The sequence below is a fragment of the Barbus barbus genome, assembly GCF_936440315.1.
Source record: "Barbus barbus genome assembly, chromosome: 1".
Taxonomy (NCBI): Eukaryota; Metazoa; Chordata; class Actinopteri; order Cypriniformes; family Cyprinidae; genus Barbus; species Barbus barbus.
In genome coordinates this window covers 25,644,160-25,660,092 of record NC_136729.1, presented here as the reverse complement: position 1 = coordinate 25,660,092, position 15,933 = coordinate 25,644,160, and the positions used below count along the sequence as shown (strand labels likewise).

Genomic DNA, 15,933 nt, shown 5'->3' with positions numbered 1-15,933 from the left:
ATTGAATTTTCAGGAGACATTTGTGACCCTGGACCACTAAACCATTCACAAGGGTCAATTATTTGAAACTGAGATTTATATATCACCTGAAAGCTGAATAAATAATCTCTCCATTGATTTACATTTACATTTATGCATTTAGCAGACGATTTTATCCAAAGCGACTTACACTGAATTAAAGTTACAGTTTTTACATTTTATCAGCATATTGATGTATGGTTTGTTAGGATAAGACAATATTTGGCCGAGATACAACTCGCAAAAAATAATCACCTTTAAAGTTGTCCAAACGAAGTCCTTAGCAATGCATATTACTAATCAAAAATTAAGTTTTTATATATTTACAGAAGGAAATTTACAAAATGTCTTCAATATGATCTTTACTTAAAATCCTAATGATTTTTGAAAATTTGAACTTTTTTTTTTTTTTACAGCATCTTTTTGGTAAATACTTAACCTTAATCAGAGTAATGTATATGCAAACATGGTATTTAGGACCCTGATTTTTAGGAAAGGTTTTTTTTGTTTTTGTTTTTTTCAGGCATTGAAAGGCCATGTAAATACCAAAGTACATTAATTTGGTAATCATTTAGCACCATGGTATATATGAGGGCATCATGTATATTTTTACCACCTGATTCAATCATGACACCACAGCACTTCTTTTGTAAGAGACAGAATGTGTGCTTCACACCTAAAAGCAACTAATAAAATAAGTGCCTGTTTTGTTTTTCTTTTTATTCTTTAATAAATATGCCTTACTAACACCAAAAACGTGAACTTACTCAACTTGCAAGTGAGGAAACAAGAAATAAAGCCAGTGACACGTGAACCTGATCACTTCCTCTCTCTCAGAGCATGGGCTGGGGCTTATTCTCTAAGAAAAGTTTCAGATTGCCTCTGCTTGGCTCACAGCAGAGAAGAACAGCGTTCATTTGTTCAGTGCTAATAGTCTTCTGAGGGAACATGTCATTTGTAAGCACTCTCCGTCAGTGGGACGAGGCCGTGGCTTGTGTAGAGCAAAGAGACCCTGCCTCTGCTCTCAGGATATTCCTCAACATCGAGGAGAAAAGCTCCAAGATCTTCTTCAACATTGGCTGTCTTTATTTGAACAACAGTGAGTTAGATGAAGCTGAAAAGGTACAGTTACATGGCAGATTCTGTGTCTTATGCTACTGAAGAAAACAGTAAGTTTAAGGTATTTTTTAGACTCATGGTCTCTTTTAATTATAATTTCACACTTTTGGCCATTTTAATCAAGCTTGTGGCTGTAAAAACGAAGTAAAAGTGGTTTAACTCTTTATGGGGATTTCTTTTTTCTATTATAATATGAAGGCATTTGACAGAAGTATTGGCAAAGATGAGCACCTGGCTGTGGCATTTTTTCAGAGAGGAGTAACATTCTACAAAAAGGAAAGGTAAGGCCATTAATTAAAAAAATATATTTTATGCTTTGTTCTTAGAGGGGACTACAAAACACCACGTACTCTCTCTTCAGAAGAAATACATTGACACTGTTCATAATCTATATATTGACAATGTTCATAATTGTATATTAAGGTTTGAAGAGTCTCTTCTGGATTTCCAGCAGGCATTTAAGCAGTTACGAGGAAATCAACTAATAGCTTACAAACCTCTAGGGCTGAGATATAAACTGTATGCTTGTGAGGTAAGACCAGAGATGTGCCATACATTGGACACTTTTGTGTAATGTGCACAGAATATTGTTTTTTGTTTGTTTGTTTTTTGACCGTCATTGGTTTTATACCTAATAGTATACCAATATACTTAATAGTTGTGGTGTGAGTGATTGGTTAATTCCACTTGATGACTTATTTCAGTCTCATTTTGTCATATGCGATTTAGGTGCTGCACAACACAGGACTAGTACAGGCTCAGTTGGGAAAATGGGAGAAAGCTCAAGAGAACCTTCTTACTGCACTAAGCTTGAAGGCAGACTCCAAGTTCAGCCATATTGACCATGCTCTGGATGCTATATTGGTATGTAACTGCTAAAAGTGTTCCACATAACATAATTATCAGTCCTACAATTTTAAACATTAATCACTGAATAATTTGCACAGTTTTTGCAGTGATATAAAGCCAATTTTGAAGTCTATCTTAAAATCATTGTTAGTATCTGAGGCAACAAAATCTAAGGGCACGATCTTATGTGTTGTTGTTTTGTAACATATCGCAGTTTTCCTAAGTAGAAATTAGTGAACATTGGTGTTGCAAAATTATTGCTTCGGGGTAGGTTTTGTGGGATGTTGTGTAAGCTGCAGAAGGAACAAAATTCACAAGACAGTTGACTTCTACTCAGACGCTAGTCACTAGTCAATCTACTTCTTGTGACATTTTTTGTAAGAATTTGAATGACAAATTAATATGTTTTAAAATTGTTGCACAAGGATGCTCTTGAAAAAGGAATAAATAAACAAATCTAAAAAAAAAATGATAAACTCAAATTATATTACACTGATGAGCATAGTGCGAACAGCATGAATTGTATGTGGTGATTGTCTTAATGCATTGTTTTAAAATTGAAAAACCCTGTGATTTCCTCTTTGCAGAAGCAGAAGCTCTTTCCTTTGGTAGAGATTCGAGCTGGGCTGCTGTTCAAACCCAATAAGCACTATGTGGCAGAGCTGGAGAAAAGGGACTATCTTGGAAAAGCCAAGGTATCCCCATTATCACATCAGTTATCACATCAGTACAGTGTGCAACGCTACTGAAGAGATCCATTTTCAATTTGGCCAGTAAATCAGACAAACTGATTATGATTGTTTTTTGTTTATAGGTTGTATCTTCTATTGTACCTGCAGATGAGTTTTCTGGGTTTGCTCCACTTCAGCCTCAAGTAAATAGTGTTGTTAACAAGTCAAGTAATGAAATTGTTAACATGTTAACGTTTGCATAATATAAGCATAACAGAGAGTTTTTTTTATTTTCTTGTGATTGTTAGACTACGCAATCAGTGACTCTATTGGAACTTAGCCTCAAAGCTAGTTTTTTTATTTTTACTTTGGTGGATTGTTGAAAATATGAATGTGAATCAAAGAATGTATTTGAACTTGAACTAAAGTGCTAAGTTTTCTGTTTGATTCCACATTGCTTGTTGAAAATATCACTGTGAACTGAGATTGCATTTAAACTGGAACCAGAAGAAAGTTTTCTGTTTTTTTTTTTTTGTTTTTTTTTGTTAAATACTACTTTGAAACTATGCACCTGAGCTTACTCTGTGAGGGAATTTCGTTTAAATTATTTGTGTAACTGGTGGCTTAAAGTGCTACTCTGGGTAAAACAGTTATATTTGACAAGACTGAGCTTGTCTGGCGCCCGAACAAATCAGAATAGACTGTTAAATTAGTTTTTTGTAATAGTTAATATTCTCTCCTTAATCTGGTAGAATTTTTTTTCAGCGGGGCCGTCACCACTACAAGATAATGTAAATGATAAGCATATACATTAATGATACACATTTAATGTATATGCTCAAAACTGCCATTTTAATGACCACAGTGCATTTCTTTAATTTGTGAATTGTTAGGTTGACAATGTTCCATCTACACCAAAGGTCCCAGAAGTACTAAGGTAAGTTTATGGTCATGGACATGGAAAACACTATTTAATGCATCTTAACTTCTAACTAAATCTATTTATCAATCTATTAAATCAATTTATGGAGTTTTTGTGTTGTTTTGTCTTCTTGTTTTACATAAATGTAAATGACAAAATCATCAGGGTATTTGAAGGTGAGCCACACATGGTTCTCTATGAGTTTTACCCTGAGACCAAAGAGGAGCTAGCTGTATTGCCTGGCAACATTGTCTTTGTTCTTCAGAAAGGAGCTGATAACTGGGCCTCTGTTGTTTTCAATGAGAAGGTATATTTTTGCTAAATTAAAAAAGTGAATCATAAAGGAAAGTACAATGAGAACAGAAACAATTGAACAAAAACTCCCACATGAGAGGCGGCATTCACTGTCAAGAGAACATTCCAGTGTCCAATGCTAATGTAATCAATGTGTTTAAAGTACAGATAATAATGCCCTATTGTCTGTTTAATTTTTTTCTCTTGTTATTTACAGCGGGGTCTTGTACCTTATAACTTCCTTGAGCCTTTGGATATTGTTACAATGACATCAAAACCAATGCAGGTACAGCAGCTGCATTTTAAACAAATATACAGTACAGTATTCCAAACACCAATAGGGACACCGTAACAAATTGAATATTTATCATACAATCCACTTTTGATGACTTCAAGTGCACCTGGGAAAGTCATACCTCTGAGTCAGGCATTCATAATTATGATAACACGGACGTAGCATAAGCAAACATGATGACACATTTTAATTTCTATCACTTACAAGATATCACAATAAAATGTTTTTGTTACATAAAGCAAACAGTGCAAGATTAGTGATTTATTTTTAGATAATTTGAGCTAAATTACTTTTTGTGTCCTACATTATTAAGAAATATCACGTGACCTCTTATAGATTGAACCATTAAATGAAAATGATGATATACCAGCTCCACCAAGAAGAGCACCACCTAGCAGACCAGTGGGTACAGAAGGCCTGAAGACTGTGAATGCAGAGGTTCAGTATTCCCTACATACTCAAGATATAATCAGTTTATTAACAGTAAATGGATATCAACTAACATTGCTATCACACAATGCTTACATAACGTATTGAAAGGCCAACTTTTATTTGATTCGACCTCATGTTTATGGCATCATCAACATATTGATTATTATTAATAAGATTATATCTCAAGCTCTGCTGTATTCTTCACAGACTAATAACATTAGGGAATTCTCAGGCTGCATTGTGAAAGTGCACTTTCAGTTCACCATAGCAGTCAGAATTGCACATGGACAATCATATGGAGTCATGCTTCAGACGATAAGCTCTAAACTTAAGCTGCCTGCATCAACGTTAACTTTATGGTAACTATACCAATTATAACATTCCCAGAACTGTACTGAAACATTTCAGGAGAAAAAAAGTTGTAATGTACTTTTCAGTTATGCCAAGGAATGCATTGATGAAAGAGTGAATCTTGAGGACTCAGAAATGGAGGCTGTGTGGAATAGCGTGAAGGATAACTATCTTACGCTGTGGTGTTCAGTGACTGAGGTAAAATACAACAGCTTAACTCATCTATGTTCACACAGATTGAACTAACATAATATAGCTTACTGTATAGTACACTTAAAAACACTTACTGCTGTTCAGCTTTACCAGTAACTTAACCGCAAAATTTATTTTCTGGCACTTTCCAAAACTGCTGTCTGAAAGGGTAAAAGTGTGCCTCATGAGAAAGTGGTGGCTCTGTACTCTTATGACTCTTCTACCCCTGAAGACCTGGATTTCAAACAGGGAAACGTCATCACAGTTCTTTCCAAAGGTAGGAACTGAAACTGCGATACTTGTAATTTATTAATATGGGCATAAAATACAGTATGAACTAAGGCATTCTAGAGATTATTTCTGGTGACTTTTTGTTTCTTTTTCAGTCAATGATGAGTGGCTTGAGGGTCAATGTAACGGGAAGATTGGCATATTCCCATCATCCTTTGTTAAAGCACTTAATGGGGATCAGCAATGCGAATGAATCATTCATCATCCAAGTTACAACTAATGTGTTGATTTGATGATCTGGGAGAAACCTGCAGTATTTTAGGGCCTGTTTTTTTCATATTGTCAAATTCATGCCAGAGCTTGCTGCTTCACTGTCCCACTTTGGTTGTGCGGTAGTCGTTCCACATTTCACATATTGAGATCATATTTTTGAAGTCAGGAGAACTGAGTTTTATTCTGTTTGAATATAAAGACATAACACAACATTAAATTACTTTTGACATAATTTACATTTTTCTATTATTCGCTTCCTATAATTTGCTACCATTGGTAGCACAATAGAACTTTAGCACAATAGAACAAATATTAATTTACCTTCCTTGATTTTCGGCCAGTAGCAGAAGGAACACTGTTGGGAATTAAAACATGTTCCCAAAAGATATTCTGTATTATCACAGACAATTACATCCTTTTCAGTATATTGATGCAATTCATTTGCTGCGAGTGTGAAATTAGTCCTTTGAAGATTTCTTATGACAATCCAATAATAAATGACTTTTATGATTTTTGAAGAGGTGTAGAAGCATCTTTATTTCCCACACCCTCCTCCTCATAAGCAATGGCAATGCCTCTCCGTCCCTCCACAGCTTTCACCACTGGCGTCTGCCCAAGATTGGGCTCCAGTCCCTGCCAACTACAGCCAGACAAAAATGAAGCTGCAAAATGAAAAGATCATGATTATATTCTGCATTTGCATGACTCAAATAACTAATTTGAAGAATTACTACTGCAACTACACTTCAGTACAGCCTCAGACTCTATACCTGCTGTGTTTTTGTTGGCCACAGTGAGAGTCTGATTTCTCGGGACGAGTGAACAAGACTCTGATGTGCCATTTATGATCTCTGATGAGGTGGTGGAACATGTTCGCAGAGCTCCTGTGATTAGAGAGGCATCTGTGGTCTCTTCCTCACTGGCAGACTGGTCTGGTTCAGGGGAGACCACATGACTGCTTCCACCTATAATATATGTTTCCTATTAGATGCCTAGAACAATACCATATAGGAAAACTGACATCAGTCAACGCCCATATTCTTAGTATACTGTAAATATGCAGTATTAAACAACACTATATCAACATCACAATACTTTTCTAGTGCTCTGTAGAATGATTTGTTGAAATGAGTCAACAACATACCAGGCAGTAAATCGCTGAAGTCTGTGACATATTCTCCAGTCCACTCTCTGTGCTTATTGCAAGCCAACTCCATCTCAAAGGGAGTTACCACAGGTCTGTAGAATTCACTTGAATCCAGCAGTGAGTTCTCCGGACAGGCAACTAGCACGTAAACGTCAATTTCCAAGTTAGCGAGCTTGGGAACATTGATCTTTCCCATAGCAAACATATAGCTCTTCTTGCCTGCTTTGTGAATAATGTCTTTTAGCTGCTCTATGATGGTCAGATAGTTAGCAACACCCAGGGTGCCCACCAAAATGCCCACCACACTGGCATCTTTGGCCCGCTCTACGGCATAATAGCGTTTCATCAGTGCCTTGTTGATTTTAACCGATTCCACTCGTCCTGTGTGTGTTTCTGGATTGAATGAGCTGAAGGCACACTGGTTCCAGGTCATCATGAAGTTTGTAAGAGTCAAGCCTTCCTGGCCAACGTAAAACATACTGTAATTATCAACACTCTGTTCTGCTTTTACACTAAACTGTCTGCCAAATTTAAAAGTGACTCTATTATCCTGTGAATCTATGCGATCACTATCCACACAGCTGTCCTGAATCAGTTCAGCACCGCAGGAATGATCTGTTTTTAGAAGAGAGACCACAACATTGGGGTAGATATCACACAAAAGTGTCCTGAGATCACCTGAGGAGAGATGAAATAAATGAACTTTCATGCACACATTCATGAAAATGAACATTGTTAAACATTAGCATAGACTGAACAGGAACAATTACCTATAGCATGTGAATAGGTGACATCGTACAGTATGATGACATGACTTTGGCGGTCAGGGTACAGCTCTTTAAAGGCTGCGGCACACTGCTGGACATCAATAGGTCTCTTCCCGAACACATACAGCAGGGGTAGTCTTCTGCATGGGCTGAGGCAAGATGGCCCATAATGCACTATACAGTCTGCTCTCACATGTTCTGCGGCTACCTCATCCACACAACAGCTGAAAAGAAAATAAACAGGTAAACAGCTACACAGGTTACAGACATACAGCTACAAGTTGTGCAGCTACACAAAATGAACTCGAGTCACTCTGGATAAAAACATCTGTGAAAATGTAATGTACACGAAAACAGTTCTTACCTGCCATAGGATGTGTCTCCTAAAATGAAGGTCTTGGCTTGGGTTTCCTTCTCTATTTCAACAGAGACTCGGACGGCATCAGGCAGGAGTTCATCTGGAATGGAATGGAATTTCTATTGGTCAGAAAGAGCGTGCGGGGAAATTCCAACGGTGCTCCCGGAAGTAAACAAAGAAAGGAGTAAAATGCACCTCTTCAAGGAGGTGTCGGTACGCTTGTTTGGTCCGCTTTTGGTGCGCACCCGAGTGCGATTGCTGCATTCTCACCTGCCCAAACAAACCGCCCCAAGAGGGAAAACGAACTCTAGTGCGATTCAACCGAACTAAATGAGGCAGGTGTGAAAGCACCCTAAGTTACTGATCATTAAAATCTGCAAACAAATAAACATGACGATCCTGTTCAGAATTCTAAGAAAGAATTCATACAAAAAAAAATAAAAATCAAGATGACATCATTGTCCTAACACTGGCGTGTCTCACCATTTCCATCAATTCATTTCTGGTCCCAATAAGCTTTCTGTCAAAGTCGGCTGTCTGTACCAAGAGCAAACATCTCAATTAAAGCATCTCAATTGCCAGCGACAACTCAAATAACCCACAAATCTTTGGATTTCAGATATGGTGAATCTTCCAAACCTGTTCTTCTGGCGAGTCATTATTTCACTGAACTTACCAACTCCTTAACACAGCTTTTTTTCTACATTCAAATCCAAAATGGCATCTGCACGCCGTTTGTTTATCACATCCTGCAGCAAAAAAAAAAAAAAAAGGATTAGATGCAGCCTGTGATAGATGTTCTTTTTCTCCAGCTGATCTGACACATATGCTTTGGTCTTGCCCTGCTTTAGATAACTACTGGGCATTGGTTTTTAAGACTATCAGTGAGGTCCTGGGGGAGACGTTGAGACCCTGTTCTTTAATAGCCATTTTTGGGACTCCCAGTGATACCATGACCATAACTTTAACAGCAACTCAGAGGGTCATTATTGCTTACACTTCTTTACTGGCCCGCAGAAGAATTTTGTCAAACTGGAAATCCCCCACCCCTCCATCTGTGACAGCTTGGTTGGAAGATGGGATGTTTTTTCTAAAATTAGAAAAGATCAAATTTACATAAAGGGGATCTGTGGACAGGTTTTACACTAATTGGGACCCTATTTTGTCATATTTTAAAAATTTGAAAGAACTACCCAGCTGTTAATGTTTTATTTTCCATTTATATTCTGTATCTCTCTCTTTATCCCCTTCGTGACGCTTTATTTGGTGTTTTGACTTCAATGTAGCTTGTTTTGCAGAATGGCCAAATTATTTTCCTTTTATGCAAGTATGTATACTGTGATAAATATGTTACAGCAAAAAGAAAAAAAGAAAGAAGGAAGTTGTAATGTTTACTGTTTTATTGTATGCTACTTCTATTCCTTCAATAAATAATAAAAAAAGTTGAATACACAAACACTTCATGAGAGCTCTGGTTCACACCTCACATTAGCTAAATCAATAAGTGTTGGCCACAGGGCATGGTCCACTCAAACAATCAGAAAAGCATGGAAGGACAATGAAAATCTCACCTGCTGTGTTTTGGTAGCCATGCCACCGTACATAACATCCATGTTTGAATTTGTGATATTTACCATCATATTGACAATGACCTCTGCCTGCTGAGTCACGAAACCTGAAAGGACACAGAACAATTTGATGAATCACTGAACTAGAATTAGCCAGAGCATTTTAGAAACACAGACAAGAAATCTTACCGCTTTCCTCAAGCAGCTGAACCATTGCATGAGTGCCAAAGAATAACTTCCTATTGCCAGACTTAGATATGTCTGATTTTTCAGGTCATACTGTAGAGGTACTCAACTCTGAAATAAAGACAATGGGAACAATTAGTGAGTGCAATATGCAAATCATAGAGAACTGGTCATTAGTAAATAAATAAAATATCTGCAAACCTAGACGTGTGTATCACTTCTAATAGCAAAAACATACATATGTGCATACATACATACCTCTGACCAACATGCGTGAACCTCTCAAAAGCCGAATGGACTCCGTGTCAGACCTTAAATAATTAGTTCCTATTCTGTTAAAACACTTTCTAATCGCTGAGATTATATGTCTACTGTGTGCAGACTCATTCTGCAGAAAATAAGCATTTTTTTGTATATAGAGAACGAAATATGTAGAGGACTTTAAAATGTTTGGGCATCGTCGCGGGGGACCTGATGTGACCGCATGATCTTGCTTTTCTCCTCTGTGTCCGTCCCCTAAAGTCATTACATACAACAAAGCTTCTTAAATTCCTGAAATAATTCAGAAGAATTGTATATAACTGAAACGTTATAGTGTGAAAAAATAAACACTACAAAGGTTTCCAAACTATTCTCCTTTCTCTGTGACAGATCCACCTAACTGTAAACTTCCTGTAACCCGTCACACTTCCTGTCAGAGCGAGTAAACAATGATGTTTCACGTACACATGATGGTTTTTCATACAAAACATATACGTTCTGAGCGTAAGCACGTCATGAAGTTTATCTAAATTTTATACAGGGATTTTCTAAGTACAAAATAGTGCCTCAAATGATTATGCATTTTTATTGTTTAACAAATAGTAAGTGAAGAGAGGTGCTTCAGAACATGTTTATTGTTTATTCAACCCCAGGAGGTCAAACAAAATATTGTTTACAATACTGTTGGCACTGTTACCAAAACATGCACCTTTACAGCATAACCAAAGACTGGCATAACCCCCTGATTTTATGTGTGTGTGTGTGTGTGTGTGTACTTGTTTATGCAACATTGTGGGGACCAAATATCCCCACAGTGTGTGTGTGTGTGTGTGTGTGTGTGTGCGCGTGTGTGTGTGTGTGATATTACAACTTTCGACCAATAAAGAAAGAGAGAAACAGTATAGAGAGACTCTCAGTGTCAGTCTGATGTTGCCTGACTGATCTTACAACACATTCAGTAAACTGGTTCTGAAAGTTTATTTTAAAATGCATTTATTTTACAAAATATAATATTCATAATATTTGTAAGTGAAGAAATTAAAGTGCATGAAGGAAAACAAAATGATTATCAAGTGTCTCAAAATACTCTGTAAAATAACACCATTGAAATAATCTTTTTCATATCTCTTTGAAAAAGCAACCTTCAAATTGAGGTAATTACAATATTCTTTTTCTGTAAATCTATTCTTACCTATGTTGTATCATTAATTAACCTCTACTTGTTTATAATTAGTGACTGAGTATTAATACCAGTTAATTATGACTAACATTTTAAAACAAACAGTTCTGTTGTTTCTGGCTGTTGTACCGGGTTTTTAAACATTTGACGTAAACTAAATAATTAGAAGTCACAATAGATTAAAAAAAACATGTGGATAACATATTAAAGCCTTATGCATTTCTGTTGGTGGTGTTTTGAGAATACAATACAGACTTGCTAGGTATAGTTAGGATTAAATCTTGTGTGAGTGTTGATACTGTATTTGCTATAGTCAAATAATAAAACAGTTGATGAGTTCTGAAGGTACGACATGATGAACCGGCTTATGAACAGCCCATGACATGAGATGCAGTAAGCGCAGCTTATGTTTATGCAGCATCCTGAACGTACATCAGTAAATCAGTAAGTAAGTAAGTAAGTAAATCAGATTTTACTACTTGCCCAAATTTCACATTTCAGTTCTGCATTAGAGCGAAGATTCATTCATCATGCTCTCTTTTGCTTTAAAAGATCACACACCCAAAATGAATGGCAGTTTTTTGATGTGTAAAAAGGACTCGCAGGCTCTGTTGAGATCAACAGTAAGAAACAGTTACATAGTTAATAAATACGCAGACTGTTGATGTTTGGCTGAACACAATTAAAGAGACCTCTGGAAAAGAAAAAGCCTACACAACACAAGTGATGATAAGACTTCAGACCAGGAACACCACACACACTGATAGCACCACGGCAAAGATTGCCACACCACACAAAATCATTACTGCAAACAGATGGCTGCGACTGCAAAAGCCTTGAGCTGCTTCTTCGTCGATGGACAGCAGTGCTAGCGAAGCGCTGTCAGTGCTGACGGGGTCAGCATACTGAGGACCCAACGCCTCTACAGTCCAGCGCAGCACATTGACCTTCAGCTCCATGTCCTCCAGCGTACGGTCCACCTGTGCGATCTCCAGCTCCAGCTGACTCTGCTCCTGACCCTCCATGCTGGATGTCTGGGACCCGTCACCTGCCTCCTGCAGGTCAGGCAGGCTCAAGGCCCGTGCTGCCACCTCTGTTGTCCCCCCTGCTTAAGCAAATACGTGTATCAGACTAATTACAGGACTGTAATAGTTAAGGTGCGGTCACACTTACTGTTACTCTGTGAAAACAGTCAGTCCAAAAGACCTTAATCAGGGTTGTTTAAAGAGAAGGAAGTAAAGTGCTTTCAATGGATTCTACTGTTGTTTAACAACATATTGATTGTTCAGCTGATGAAATCCCTTTCCGAAAAGAAAAAAAAAATCCTTTGAGTAGACAAAAAATCCATAACAGTTTTAAAAAGCTGTAAGGCTCTGTAAAGACTGTCCTATGAACAATGGACACTTGTCAATGGTTTTCCATGGCAAATTTTGTTGAAATTTTGTAAATCTGACAGCACCTGTGCATTCACATGTTTGAGGAATATACAGAGGTTAGTCAGAAGTTAGTCACTAGTCTTAAATAATTAGTAATCTGATATGAAACTGCTACAGTTATGCAAGCTTACCCTGTATGCCTGTTTGCACCATGGCACTGTTCTTGGCAAGGGAAAAGTGCTTGACCATGGTGAAAACCTTGCACATGTCTGCATGTAAGAGCTCCAGACAAGAGGAAAATGCCACCCACAGCAGCTCTGTTTCCTTCCTCTCAGCCTCCGGTAATGTTTTATCCCTCAGTCGAGCTGTCAGGTGGTTTCTGCAGGACAGCGCTAGCGTCTGGGCTCGCTCTCGTGTTTGCTGAAGATCACCTCGTAGACTGGAGTTGTCCATGCATCCACCAACACAGGAGGCCAAGTGCCGGTAACATGCCACCACCTGAGTCAGTTCAGATCAACTATGGAGTTATGAACTTTAACTTTAGAAACAAAATAATATATGGTTATCATTCTTCAATATCGAGCCTGATATCTCATATTAATAAACAGAAAAGGTTTTATGGCACAATATTTAATTCAGAATAACAGGTCATACATTAGCCAAACTGTTCTGAGCGCAGTTATGAATAATAATTACATACCTCACTGACCCAGATTCAGAAACATTAATTACCTCCATCCCACATTTTATGGAGCACAAGGCAGGTGGTTTACTTGACATACATTAGGCCTTTTATAGACTAAACAATACTGCTTGTGGTGGAAAAAAATCTTCCCAATTCTAGAAGCAGGAAAAAGGACATGTATAAGAGTTTTTGGAAGATATCTTTGTTTGGTTCTTTAAATCCAAGCCAAATCTGAATATACTGTATACTAAACTACCATGCAAAGGTTTGGGGTTGGTAAGATTTTTTAATTAAATTATGCCTTATGCTCGCCAAGGCTACATTTATTTGATCAAAAATACAATAAAAATTTTAATATTGTGAAATATTACAATTTATAATGATTGTTTTCTATTTTAATGTAGGCTGTTTTATGTCATTTATTTATGTGATGGTAAAGCTGAATTTTCAGCAGCCATTATTCCAGTCTTCAGTGTCACATGATCCTTTAATGTTATAAAATCACACATATCATTGGTTTTTATAAGGCTAGATAACTGTTTAGGTTATCAAACATCATTATGGATAGACTAAGGATTAGTTTGAGTGACAAATATTAATTATAATCTGCTTGTCATAAGATGGCTATTTCAGGATAAGCTCTGGAAACGTTTGGGATCTTGGTTTAGTACATGCTGTCTATGATCATTTGGATTTGAAAAATATGTAAAAAGATTTGATCAGTGCTAAGCATTTTTTTATTTTTCTTTAAACTGTAATTTTTCTTTTAAAATGCTTAAGTAGGTGAACGGAGTAAACAGGTCATTTTTCTGCTCTAGTCAGAGTACTGACACATGCCTCCACTGAAGATAATCAAGCAGTGGAGCGTGGATCATCCCTACTCCCTACTAGAGATAGTGGCTTTTCAGCCTAAGGCTTGAGGAACACACCATTATAAGATGCTTTCATGTTCAGCTTGGAAATAAGGAGAAATGAGGACACACACATGCTTTGACAATCTAAACCTCAATAAGGTTGTCATCACATCTTAAACACAATGGAAAATGATTTTCTCCAGATTTATAATCTAATTAATGTACCCTCCTAATTTTTTTTATCATGATAGTATTAGAACAAAAATTTGTGACAACATATAATATTTAGAGAAATATTTGCATTATATTTTTTATATAATATTCAGTCTGTTGGCAAAAAAATTTATGAATGGTGTCCATGATGATTAAAATGATTAGAAATGATGTCACCACAAAACTCTGAAAAGTGTGGAGATTTGTTTAGAGGAACTTTCAAATATTGTATTCAGGACATTGTAATATCAACTCACCTTGATGAGGGAGTCCACCATTGCTTTTCCCTCTTGCAGTGGCTGTGCTGAAGTTCCATCGTCAGCGACCTTGTTGTTGCACAGTGGCATTGGATTATGTTTTCAAAGGTAACAAGGGTGAATCCCTGTTCCAAAAGCTACCATCCACCCCCAAACTCAACAACACTTATACACTCTTTGTCTTAGCTGGAGTAAACTACGGACCATATTTGATCTGCCGGTCCTCTCTTTCCTGTGAAAACTTAATATATCAATTTTCATCTACAAAAATTAAAATCTTAGAAAGTAAAATATAGATTACAAAAGGTCAAGGTTACAAAGGTTTAAAGGTTTCCAAAAAAAGAGCATAAAAACAGAGAGGTGTAGAGCATTATAATGTGAAAGTCGAGTGTGATAATCCAAGCGATTGACCCCTTTGCACTGAAGCTGTGTGGTTAAGCTCATTACATGCTGCTGAGAGGTGCAGAGATGCTGGGGCCTGGGAATACGTCACTAGCTCCTCCAGGACCCCCCTCTTCTTGTTCTTCCATCACTCTCTCTTTATTTCTCTCTCTTTTCTCTTTGTGTGTGTGCCTAAATGACAGACCAGGCTCTGAGGGGCAAGTTGTGGTCCAGTGTTTGCAGCGGTTCATGTAACGGTCAACCAACATGTCCAGGGTGACATTGCAGATTTGTCACACGCTTACACAAAATGAACTCCAATAAACAGAATCTAAAGTTTCTAAACATATACAATAAAAATATAAAAAGTGTAAGCAAGGATTAGTCAGGCAATTGTTAGTCTCCTCTGTTTTAGGTCAAATTAGATTAGGGGCATGTTAAAATAATCCCTGAAATGTATCTGATGAATTGGTCTGGTTATCCCATTTTAACCATGACCATACAGACCATACAGGTGCAAATTCTTTTTTGACTAACATATGGAATATAATTTTGGATAATATATGAAGTAATTTGAAAACAAATACAAACACATGCATGTGAGAAGAAATAGGCCTAAATTATGAACAGACTATTGGTTTTGTGATTTCTCCATTCACAACAGCTAGCCTATAGGGTTTAAACCTCTACCCAAGAGATTATAAATCAGATTATCGGAGGGAAGTTGTGGCCTAATGGTTAGAGATTCGGACTAGTAATCCGAAGATTGCGGGTTCGAGTCTCGGGCCGGCAGGAATTGTAGGTGGGGGGAGTGAATGTCCAGCGCTCTCTCCATACCTCAATACCACGACTGAGGTGAGACCCTTGAGCAAGGCACTGAACCCCCATGGGTGCACAGAATAAATGGCTGCCTTGTGTGTGTTCACTGCTGTGTGTGTGTGTTCACTGCTGTGTGTGTGTGTTCACTGCTGTGTTTGTGCACGTTGGATGGGTTAAATGCAGAGCACAAACTCACAGAATTCTGAGTATGGGTCACCATACTTGGCCATATGT

General features: G+C 37.4%; 3 protein-coding genes across 4 annotated transcripts; 1 reads left to right on the top strand and 2 right to left on the bottom strand.

The window, feature by feature from the left end:
- The first annotated feature begins 834 nt into the window (after positions 1–834).
- Positions 835–6,163, top strand: LOC306872300 (neutrophil cytosol factor 2-like). Its single transcript, XM_079420806.1, has 14 exons — positions 835–1,140; positions 1,336–1,418; positions 1,561–1,669; positions 1,867–2,001; positions 2,574–2,681; positions 2,801–2,860; positions 3,551–3,594; positions 3,745–3,886; positions 4,091–4,159; positions 4,505–4,606; positions 4,808–4,959; positions 5,038–5,149; positions 5,312–5,420; positions 5,530–6,163. The coding sequence occupies exons 1-14, from the start codon at positions 967–969 to the stop codon at positions 5,625–5,627; spliced, it is 1,497 nt and encodes a 498-aa protein (XP_079276932.1). The 5' UTR covers positions 835–966; the 3' UTR covers positions 5,628–6,163.
- LOC306872311 (2-(3-amino-3-carboxypropyl)histidine synthase subunit 2-like) lies at positions 5,421–11,012 on the bottom strand. Of its 2 annotated transcripts, XR_013784406.1 has the most exons (8): positions 9,677–10,503; positions 8,917–9,594; positions 7,926–8,668; positions 7,565–7,785; positions 6,792–7,472; positions 6,418–6,612; positions 5,969–6,309; positions 5,421–5,830 (listed from the first exon to the last, which is right to left on the bottom strand). XR_013784406.1 is itself a non-coding variant. In XM_079420815.1 (7 exons), exons 5-7 carry the CDS (start codon positions 7,270–7,272, stop codon positions 6,152–6,154), a joined length of 834 nt encoding a protein of 277 aa, XP_079276941.1. In that variant the 5' UTR covers positions 7,273–7,472; positions 7,565–7,785; positions 7,926–8,668; positions 8,917–9,594; positions 9,677–11,012; the 3' UTR covers positions 5,806–6,151. The 2 variants fall into 2 exon arrangements, 1 of the variants encoding a protein (XP_079276941.1); XM_079420815.1 differs by having other exon boundaries at positions 5,806–6,309; positions 9,677–11,012.
- LOC306872324 (regulator of G-protein signaling 9-binding protein B-like) lies at positions 10,512–14,918 on the bottom strand. The gene is made up of 3 exons (XM_079420826.1): positions 14,500–14,918; positions 12,682–12,988; positions 10,512–12,219 (listed from the first exon to the last, which is right to left on the bottom strand). Exons 1-3 carry the CDS (start codon positions 14,587–14,589, stop codon positions 11,852–11,854), a joined length of 765 nt encoding a protein of 254 aa, XP_079276952.1. The 5' UTR covers positions 14,590–14,918; the 3' UTR covers positions 10,512–11,851.
- Between the last annotated feature and the right edge of the window lie 1,015 nt (positions 14,919–15,933).

Excerpts from the sequence above, each read along its gene's own strand:
- LOC306872300 (XM_079420806.1), top strand. The coding sequence starts at position 967 with ATGTCATTTGTAAGCACTCTCCGTCAGTGGGACGAGGCCGTGGCTTGT. Across the intron at positions 2,682-2,800 it reads ACTATCTTGGAAAAGCCAAG|GTTGTATCTTCTATTGTACC; the intron begins GTATCCCCATTA and ends TTTTGTTTATAG. Across the intron at positions 4,607-4,807 it reads TGAAGACTGTGAATGCAGAG|ACTAATAACATTAGGGAATT; the intron begins GTTCAGTATTCC and ends TATTCTTCACAG.
- LOC306872324 (XM_079420826.1), bottom strand. The coding sequence starts at position 14,589 with ATGCCACTGTGCAACAACAAGGTCGCTGACGATGGAACTTCAGCACAG. Across the intron at positions 12,989-14,499 it reads TGGTGGACTCCCTCATCAAG|GTGGTGGCATGTTACCGGCA; the intron begins GTGAGTTGATAT and ends GAACTGACTCAG. Across the intron at positions 12,220-12,681 it reads GGTGCAAACAGGCATACAGG|GGGGGACAACAGAGGTGGCA; the intron begins GTAAGCTTGCAT and ends TTGCTTAAGCAG.
- LOC306872311 (XM_079420815.1), bottom strand. The coding sequence starts at position 7,272 with ATGTTTTACGTTGGCCAGGAAGGCTTGACTCTTACAAACTTCATGATG. Across the intron at positions 6,613-6,791 it reads CTTCAGCGATTTACTGCCTG|GTGGAAGCAGTCATGTGGTC; the intron begins GTATGTTGTTGA and ends CATATATTATAG. Across the intron at positions 6,310-6,417 it reads GGCCAACAAAAACACAGCAG|CTTCATTTTTGTCTGGCTGT; the intron begins GTATAGAGTCTG and ends TTCATTTTGCAG.